Consider the following 10,221-nt stretch of genomic DNA (forward strand, 5'->3'; position numbering starts at 1 on the left):
TGTTCCCACTTCTACTGAACGCTGCTCTGATGGGGCGCTTGTAGCAGGATGAACAAGTATTTCTTTGCTAGCTTGGCCACTAGAGGGAAATGTGCCTCATACTGCCGCCACCGTTCCAGTGGGTCTGTCTCTGGAGCAGCCTCCACGGTTTGGAGATAGAGGTGGCTGCTTGGCTTTGCTTTGCTGCTTTTTTTAAAGTAGCTGCTCGAACTCTTCTTTTACCTCTTAGCAGAAACCTCAGGTAGTCCACCCTGTCATCTTTAATGTATCTGCTTTTAAAGTGAGGGTCAATAAAAGAAGCCATGTCAAGCAGCTCCTCAGTGGTCTGGTCATCATACTTCTCATTTAAGTGGTCTATAATGCCCTCTTTGATGGTCTTGCTGAGTGTCATCATCCACTTCAACCTGGCACTCGAGCAGCTTGTTGTGTGCAGAATTGCATTCAAAGATGTTGAGATTTGATATTACTGTCCTTCTCTGAAAGCAGGCTGCTCACATAAAACATGATAAAACCTGACAGTTTGACTGACAGACTTCATGTTGGTGTCAGTGTCACAGTTTAACAACCAAAGCAGCAGGATTAAAATCAGAGTTTTTATGAACTGTTAAGTGTTGAGTATATCAGGCTAATTACCGTTAGCAGTTTTATTTCCGGCCTGTCTGTGATGATGCATCAGCTGGTTTTGTTCCATTTCTTAAAAAGGCTCCCTGATTAACCTTTACACAGCTCTGTAGATACATATTTAATTAGCTTGCAAGCTGTTTTGGTGTTTTCTCAGTAACATTGGCGGTAACGTGCTAACAGGCTAAGCTAACAGTGTGTCAGCAGCAGTCCACACAGACGAGCTGCTAACCAGCCTGAGAAAACTACAACTGTGGTCCCAAAAACAAGTACAGTTTCAACTGTGGGTCCTTATCAGTACAATTCTACATATGAAAAATTAAGTTGAAACGACCATCTCGCCATTATTGTACAGGCTTTACTTGACAGCCTTCACCCTGAGCGTGACTTCAGCCTGGGCAGGAAACCCCGTCCAAAGCCAGTTGATTGGCAGCTTGGCCCTTCAAGGAATAGCAAAAACAATAGGGAAAAGAATGAGGAAAAATAAAGGGATAAAAATAAATGACTAACATAAAATAAACATAAATAAATAAATAAAAAGATTAAAAAATATACAGAAAAAATATATTGATTTATATGGAAAAAATAAAATACATATATTTAAAAAACTAAATATATACAGAAATAAACGAACAAATAAATGTGAAAAAAATTCCTCTTTATATTTCCACATTTATTTTCTTATTTTTTTACAGATTTTTTTCCCGACACTTTTATGACTCCATAAATCTCGAGTCATTAACGGTGAAAAACCTAAAAACGCGCCGCCTGCTGTTCCCCTCCTGGCCGTTAGGGGGGGCGAGTTTATCTCAGTAACTGAAAACGTGAACGGGAATTACAGCTAACCGGAAGTCTCGTTGGTTCTCGGTGATGTCGGACTGACGGCGGGATAATTGTGTTGTTGCGCTAACAGACGAGCCTATTTCTTAGCTTTTAAGCGGCAGGACTGCAGGTAAAAACACACCATGAACACATATAAGTGTCTGTTTTACGTTAGAAACCGAAGCGAGCACGAACAGAAGCGAATAGAAGCCCGAACTGCGCCTGCGTTAGCATGCTGTGCTAGCTCCGGTGCTAACTAGTTAGCTAATTAGCCGCTGTTAGCTCCGGACAGCTAACTGTTAGCGGTAGCTTTAGCTCACTGTTAACTTTAATGCTTGGTTCTTTACTTTTTGTTCGAGCTGAGTTTGAAAGAATTCAAGGTTAGACGGTAGTTTTAAAGGAGCTAATGCTAACGGAGCTGAAGCTAAGAGGCTAACTGGTTACTGTGATGTTTCCAGTCTTATAGTTTCTAGTCTGTAACTGACGATTATTTTCACTGTTGATTCATCTGTTGATTATTTTCTTCTTTCTTCTTCACAACCCAAAAATATTCAGTTCACTGACGTAGAAGATTAAAGAAACTAGAAAATATTCACATTTAAGAAGCTGGAATCAGAGAATTTTAGTATTTTTTTTAACTTCTTTTCTTAAAGATGTGACACAAAACAATTAATAATTTTCTGTGCGTCTCATTTATGTAAACAGATTATTAAATCATCCGTTTACCTGAAAGTTTAATCCCAGAGTGTCACTGAAAAACAACACGCTGCTCAGATTCACCTTTCTGGTAGCTTTTTGATCAGATACTTTCTGACTTCATCAAGACTTGCGTTTGGACAACATTTAACAACTTTAATATTTTCTATAAGGGCTGCAAGAAGAGCTGAATAAAACAGACTGATCTTTTGATCCAATATCGACTCTTATAATCCTGAGATTGACTTGTAAGTGGTTCAGTTAAAGCTGCAAGATGTGTGAAATGTTCATTTTGTGAAAATCGATTTATTACAACACGCACAAAAGGTTTAAAAATTAGCGTAGATGATAGTTTGGCCATTATTTATTATTCTTGCTCAACTGATTTGCAAACGCAGGTCTGAAGATATAAATGATCCACAGCTTTATAACAATGACTGTTCACAGTTCAGCCTTCAGTTTTATAGTTAAGAAAACATAATATTCTGACTCATAATTATTCTCTTTACCAAACGCCTGAACCACAAATCTATTTTTCATTCATAAATATCTCATCAGTCATTAATAAATGGTTGATTTAATATTTAATGAAGCTTTCAGAAAGAGTTTATTCTTTAGGTTTTATACATTATATTGTTTTGGTAAAACAGGAGAACAAACATCATGATTTCAATGAATGTGAAGAACATTTTTGAAATGAGATTTTTGATAAAAATATGGGTCAAATTGTATCCAGAACACTAAAGTTTGTGTCAGATTTTTATATACTGTGGGTCCTTCTGGGAAAAGTCGTAATATTTCAGTCTAAAATAAAGTTGTTCAGCAGTTTTCCATCATACCTGCTGTTATATCTGATGTTTAACCGTTTATAGCCTTTTAAAACATAAATAAAAACTTAAAATCAATTGTTATAGAGTTACAGTGCTTGTGTGAAGCAGGGTGTTTGAGTTTATTGTCATTTTTAATTTGAAGGTTGAGTATGTGAAATGTTTTTATGCATGTTGTGAAACATCTGTTTTTCCTCCAGGTGTTTTTATTTTAATTGAACCTGCTGATTTTAAAAAAAGCAGCTTCTGTTTGTTTGTTGTTGTTGTTTTAGTCCAATGGGAGACAGCGATGACGAGTTCGACAGGAGGAGGCGGGACAAGTTCAGGAGAGAGAGGAGCGACATGGAGCGGTCGAGAGAGCGCGAGGAGAGGAGGAGGGACGACTGGCCCGACAGGTACGCGCACCTGAGTCCTCCCGGTGACCCGGAGCTTCCTCACACCTGAACTATCGAAGCCCCGACTCTTGACTTGCAGGCAACATTTCTACGCTGGGAATCAAAAAGCTCACGGTTGTGTTACAGAGATTTGAAGTGTTTTGTGTGTTCAGGGACTGGGAGCGCGGCAGAGAGAGGAGGCGGGACTACGATCGAGGTCGCAGAGAGAGATTTTCTCCTCCCAGACACATCAGCCCTCAGCACAAACGCATGAGGCGAGACTGGTGAGGACTCAACCTTTTTGTTTCATCTATAAACGGGTCGGCGTGGCGAGTGCTCGCTCCGTCATTAACGTCTGAACTTTTCCAGGGACGACCACCGGGGGGAGCCGTACCGCTACGACCTGCCTTACGGAGGAGGCGGGGCTCCCTTTCCGGGGGCGGGGCCTCAGGGATGGCACCCCGACCTGCCCCACCTTCACCCGCATCATGGAGGTCACCCGCTGCAGGGCAGGTGAGCTCGTTCGGCCCTCTAGTGGTCAAAAAGATCATTTACTGCAGCTTGTTGTGTGTTTAAAGCTCCGTTCAGACGCGATGAAACTCACAGGTGAGAGATGAACCAGTAGACGTTTAAGGGAGACAATAACAACAACTTCCTCCCAGCTGTGGCGTCTTACAATATGTTTTGTCTCATCAACAGTCCGACAGATGATATGAGATTCAGTTTGATGTGTTTTACAGCCTGACACACTGTTTTTATATATTTGTTTGTAATCAAATGTAACATGAAGGATTATGTGGAAACGTCTGTGGTTAAAATGTGTCATCAGGTTGGGGATGGTGGATCCAGATCTGCCTCCTCCTGGTCCTCCAACCATGAGGAGCTTTAAGGTAAGTGAACAAACTCAAAGTCACGTCCAACAATAAATCAATAAATCAATTAATTACTATTGAAGAAAAAATGCCAAATATTTACTTCTCAGATTCGAGGATTTTATGCTTTTCTTTGTCATAAATGATAGTAAACTGAATAATTTTTATGTTCTGGACTGTTTGTTGGATAAAATGAGCAATTTGAACAAGTTATTCAGGTTTTTATTAAGCAGAAATGTCTAAAATCTGCTCCATAAAATCACTTGACTCTCATAAATCTCATTAAATTCTCATCAAGGAGCATTAAAGCTGGAATTATTGATAATTAATGAGTTTTTACTTAGTGAATATTAAAATAGTTTCAGATTAGTTTTCTGTTGATCGGTTAAGTGACAAACCTGTAAACACCAGTTCAGTTCCAGTAAGGAACCGTTGCTGGTTTTTTCGAGAAGCGTTTTTCATTGATCGATCTGGCTGATCAGTTGTTGTATCAATACGAGTCCTCACATCTTCTCAGAGAGAAGTTTACGTCTTCAAATGTTTCGTTTTGTCAAATTAAAACCTAATTTACGATATAAAACAGAGAAAAGCTGCAAATACTCACATTAATTGATCAACTAATTGATTAAATGACTGATGCATGTTTGTAGTTTTAGAGTAAAATCAATAATGTTCTGTGTGGAGACGTTTGTCGTCTTGACGTTCTTCCTCTGAAATCAACCGTTGACGTCTTCAGGAGTTCCTGCTCAACATGGAGGACAGCGTGGACGAGACAGAGTCGGTGAAACGCTACAACCAGTACAAACTGGACTTCAGGCGACAGCAGCTGCAGGACTTCTTCCTCCAGCACAAAGACCAGGAGTGGTTCCGCTCAAAGTACCACCCCGACGACATCACGGCGAGGAAGGCGGAGTCTCTGGCCGCCCTCAAAACCCGGCTGAGCGTCTTCCTCTTCCTGCTGGACAACAACTGGCTGGATAACGTGTCGCTGGACATGGACCACGCCCCCGCCATTATCAAACTGCTGGACGCAGGTAAACGGAGAGGGACGGGTGGCGAGCTGGAAGGGGTTTCTGGGTAATGAAGTCCTCACACTTTGCTCTGGTGTCTCTGCAGCGGTTATAAAGATGGAGGGAGGTACAGACTTGGACCTGCAGGTGCTGGAGGTGCCGACTGCTCCTGCGGCGAGCGGCGGGGAGGCGAGCGGCGGTGGCAGCAGTGTCGGTGGAGGAGGAGGAGGAGGAGGAGGAGGTGAGAAGAGTCAGGGCGATCCGAGCGGAGGGAACGTGAACATTCAGACCGGCTCTGAACCGACTGGCAGCCGGACGGAGGAGATGAGCAGCGGAGAGACGGGCGAGATTAAAGACCCTGACAAGGTGAGAACGCCGCCATGACGTCTGTGATGCTGAGAGGCTGCGGTCAGACTGACATCATTCCTCTCTGCGTCGACACAGACGACCGCTAGACGCTCCGAAACCTCAACTTCTCTCTAGAGACACCGAGTCAGTCGTTCAGGTCTCAGTCTCCACATCCAGACCTAATAATAATAATAATAATAATGATAATAATGATAATAATAATAGTAATAATAATAATGCTAATAGTAATAATAATAATGCTAATAGCAATAGTAATAATAATAATAGTAATAATAATAATAGTAGTAGTAGTAGTAATAATAGTAATAACAGTAATAGTAATAATAATAGTAGTAATAGTAATAATAGTAGTAATTATAGTAGTAGTAATAATAGTAATAACAGTAATAATAATAGTAGTAGTAGTAATAATAGTAATAACAGCAATAGTAATAATAATAGTAGTAATAATAGTAATAACAGTATTAGTAATAATAATAGTAGTAGTAATAGTAGTAGTAGTGGTAGTAGTAGTAATAATAGTAATAATAATAGTAGTAATAGTAATAATAATAATAATAGTAGTAGTAATAATAATAGTAATAATAGTAGTAATAGTAATAATAATAATAGTAGTAGTAATAATAATAGTAATAATAGTAGTAGTAATAATAATAGTAATAATAGTAGTAATAGTAATAATCATAATAGTAGTAGTAATAATAATAGTAATAATAGTAGTAATAGTAATAATAATAATAGTAGTAATAATAATAGTAGTAGTAGTAATAATAATAGTAATAATAGTAGTAATAATAATAATAGTAGTAGTAATAATAGTAATAATAATAGTAGTAATAGTAATAATAATAATAGTAGTAGTAGTAGTAATAATAGTAATAATAATAATAGTAGTAGTAATAATAATAGTAATAATAATAGTAGTAGTAATAATAGTAATAATAATAATAGTAGTAGTAGTAGTAGTAATAATAGTAATAATAATAGTAGTAATAGTAATAATAATAATAGCAGTAGTAATAATAATAGTAATAATAATAATAGTAGTAATAGTAATAGTAATAATAGTAGCAATAGTAATAATAATAATAGTAGTAATAGTAATAATAATAATAGTAGTAATAATAGTAATAATAATAATAGTAGTAATAGTAATAATAATAGTAGTAGTAGTAGTAGTAGTAGTAATAATAATAATAGTAGTAATAATAATAATAATAATAGTAGTAATAATAATAGTAGTACCAATAATAACAATAATAGTAGTAATAATAGTAATAATAGTAGTAATAATAATAATAATAGTAGTAATAATAGTAATAATAGTAGTAATAAGTAATTGTTGCAGCTTTTCTCATCATCGTCGATCAATAACGTTTAATATTTAGAAGAGAAGAAACCGTCAAACACGACAGGAAACACTGACGTTACGTTTTCTTTTCCCTCTTTAGGCCAGCGAGGAAGAAGCGAAGCAGAACGGAGAGAAGCAGAAAGACGAAGAAGAAGAGGAGGAGGAGGAAGAGGAGAAGAAAGAGGAAGAGGAGGAAGAGAAGACAACAAAGAAAGTGAGTAAAAGACTTCTGGTTGTGAGTCTGGATGTTAGTGGTCCTGGTTTTAACTCCGCCCCCCCCCCCCCCCCCCCCCCCTCCTCTCACAGGGCAGGAAGAGGAAACGCAGTGTGTCGGCCGACAGTGGCGAGGGGAGCGCCTCCGACTCGGACTCCTCCCACTCTGACGGAGAGAAGGAGGAAGACGAGGAAAAGGAGGAAGAGGAGGAGGACGGAGAGGACGGTACGACCGCTGCGTCAACAGATTTATAAACAAACAAACAAACAAACGGCAGCTTCAGAATATAAATTATTAGATTTAAAGACGAATCTGTGGTTGAAATGCATTGTGGGTAACGTAGTCTTTACGTTAACTTAATTGTGAGTCCGACGGTTTAATAAAGTTAAATGATGACATCACCGTTACCGTGGAGCTGCTGAAGAGCAACATCAGAAATTATTACATGAATGTTTCAACATATTTATGACAAAACGATCAATCAACTGAGAAAATAATCAGCAAAACACTCGAGCTTCAACTAACAGTTATTGATTAATCTGCTGGATTATTTTCTCGATTAATTGATTAGTTGTTTGGTCCAAAAAATGTCAGAAAACGGTAAAAAATGTTGACGTTGAAGCCGAAGATGACGTCATCAAACCAGAACCAGACTTATTATTCCTAAAAAATGACTCAAAGTGAATAATTGATCATCAAAATAGACTCGACTGAATCCTTTAATTCTTTATGTGGCTGTTTAGGAATTTAGAAAAAATGACACTTAAAGCAACTGAATAAACATTTAATATTTATTTTATTTCAGATTCACAAAATGAAAAAACTGAACTTGTTGCTTGTTTCTGGTGTGTGTTTGTGTGTGTGTGTGTGTGTGTGTGTGTGTGTGTGTGTGTGCGTGTGTGTGTGTGTGTTAGAGCGTCGTAAAGAGCGAGGGAAGGAGAGAGAGAAGGAGGCTCCAGTGAAGCCCCGCCCCCTCCACCTGACCACCTCGCTGTTCATCCGAAGCATCCCGCCGGAGGTGTCGAAGGAGGAGATCACTGCTGTGAGCGCACACACACACACACACACACACACACACACACACACACACACACGCACACTTGTATACACATACACGCACACACACACACACCTGTACTAACATGTTTCCTGTCTGCAGTTGTGTCGCAGGTATCCGGGCTTCCTGCGGGTGGCGCTGTCGGACCCTCAGCCTGAGAGGAGGTGAGAAGTGTAGCTGTTTCCTTTAAATGAACCAGCAGATGTTTAAACTCTCTAATATCAGTGTCAGTCAGTTATAATACTGATAATAATCAACGATCAATACTGCAACACGTCATCGACAGCTCGGATGGTAAATGTTCAGACCACTGATGTGAATGTTTTGTTATTTGTTTGACTCCAGTATTTGTTGGTGTTTCAGGTTCTTCAGGCGCTGCTGGGTGACCTTTGACCGCAGCGTGAACATCAAGGAGACGTGTTGGAACCTTCAGAACATCCGGGTAAACCAGTCAGTCGGTCCAGCGACTCTTAAAAACTCAACAACATTATGACTTATTATTTATTTCTTCAGTACAGCCTCTTATAACACATATTATTATTATCCGTGTGTCTGCCTGGTTACCGCGGTGCCGACACTGGACTGATTTAACAGCCGACATGTTTTAACCCTTTGAACTCTGCAGTAGAAACGGTCCGCCAGTGCCTACGCTGGTATTTTTGCTTATTGTGATGTAATTTCCCAGAATATCTTCAAATGCTTCATATCCCTAAAATCTGTTCAGCCTGAGGTTAAAGGTCATTAAGTCAATGAACCATAATAACTGATATAAGTATTGAAATTGTGTCATATATTTAAAAAAATACAAAAATCAGACATGTTTTTTCATCTAATTTTACTGAATAAACACACAGAACACATTGATCTAAAACATTTCTGAGTGTAGAAACATGAACATTATATTTCTTAACATCCCATAATTTATCTGAACTATGAACATTTTTTAGTTTTTGAGCTTGTTTTTATGAGCAGAGTGCAAAGAGACTGATTTCTCCAGCTGGTATTTTTGCTTATTGTGATGTCATTTCACAGAATATCTTAAAATGCTTCATATCTCTAAAATCTGTAAGTTAAAAGGTTTCTGCAAGCCAATAAACCATAATGATTGATAAAGACCTAAGTATTGAAATTGTGTCATAAATTAAACAAAATACATAATGTGTGTTGGGAAGCTTTGCCTCTGGTTGGTCCTTCATCTCCAGTGGAGCTAAAACAAAGATAAATGACAGAAAAAACATAAAACATATCATTAAAAATAATGATGAACTTGAAAATAATATCTTTTTACAGGCAGAAACCGGCCACACACACAACAAACAACTTTCTAAAACGTAAAAAACAAACAAATAAATAGATAATGATCCCTAAAAACGTACTTACATATCCTGATACGGATCGATGGTCTTCATCCTCACTGAAGGAGTCCGGATCAGAGGAAAGCGCCTCTTCGTCCACCACCCGCGTCTTCGTCATCACAAAAAACAAAAAAAATACTCGTATATACTCTCTCACTATCTGAATCTCTCGACTGTCTCTCTGACCGCCGTCATCAATACGTTTTATTTCCCCGTAACGTAACATAACGTAACATAACGCCGTCATCGTCTTCCGACACAAGTGTACAACGTGATTGCGTAAAAGATGAGAGCCTTAAAGAAAGAATGAATATCTGTTTGAACTGGAGCGTCGTGTCTGATTACTGTTAAAGAAGAAGAAGATTAATCAATAATGGAGATAAATGTTGCAACATCCTGAGGCTTCTAATTGACTGTTAATTGAAGGGATGATGATGATGATGATCAACCTTCCTCACACACACAGAAGAATCTTTTATGATCTGACGTTATCGATGAGATCGATCGGTATCTGCAGTAAATGTATTGACGAGTCTGTTTCTGTTGTTCGTCCGTCAGCTCAGAGACTGTGAACTGTCTCCGGTGGTGAACAGAGATCTGTGTCGACGCGTCCGCAGCGTCAACGGTCTGACGCACCACAAACCGGTGGTGAG

The 10,221-nt window shown here is 38.7% G+C and overlaps 1 protein-coding gene across 1 annotated transcript in view; it reads left to right on the forward strand.

Moving 5' to 3' along the window:
- The first annotated feature begins 1,445 nt into the window (after positions 1-1,445).
- The window catches only part of LOC122974082 (serrate RNA effector molecule homolog), a 12,795-nt gene continuing 4,019 nt past the window's right edge, over positions 1,446-10,221 (forward strand). The window contains exons 1-13 of the mRNA XM_044341957.1: positions 1,446-1,573; positions 3,239-3,361; positions 3,514-3,624; positions 3,710-3,853; positions 4,170-4,230; positions 4,949-5,246; positions 5,329-5,588; positions 7,043-7,156; positions 7,249-7,381; positions 8,071-8,198; positions 8,316-8,377; positions 8,577-8,655; positions 10,127-10,221. The exon at positions 10,127-10,221 is cut by the window's right edge and continues 70 nt beyond it. Coding sequence (XP_044197892.1) covers positions 3,243-3,361; positions 3,514-3,624; positions 3,710-3,853; positions 4,170-4,230; positions 4,949-5,246; positions 5,329-5,588; positions 7,043-7,156; positions 7,249-7,381; positions 8,071-8,198; positions 8,316-8,377; positions 8,577-8,655; positions 10,127-10,221 — 1,604 coding nt within the window. The 5' untranslated portion in view covers positions 1,446-1,573; positions 3,239-3,242. The remainder of the gene's footprint in view (positions 1,574-3,238; positions 3,362-3,513; positions 3,625-3,709; positions 3,854-4,169; positions 4,231-4,948; positions 5,247-5,328; positions 5,589-7,042; positions 7,157-7,248; positions 7,382-8,070; positions 8,199-8,315; positions 8,378-8,576; positions 8,656-10,126) is intronic.

The sequence above is a fragment of the Thunnus albacares genome, chromosome 22 (genome assembly GCF_914725855.1).
Source record: "Thunnus albacares chromosome 22, fThuAlb1.1, whole genome shotgun sequence".
Taxonomy (NCBI): Eukaryota; Metazoa; Chordata; class Actinopteri; order Scombriformes; family Scombridae; genus Thunnus; species Thunnus albacares.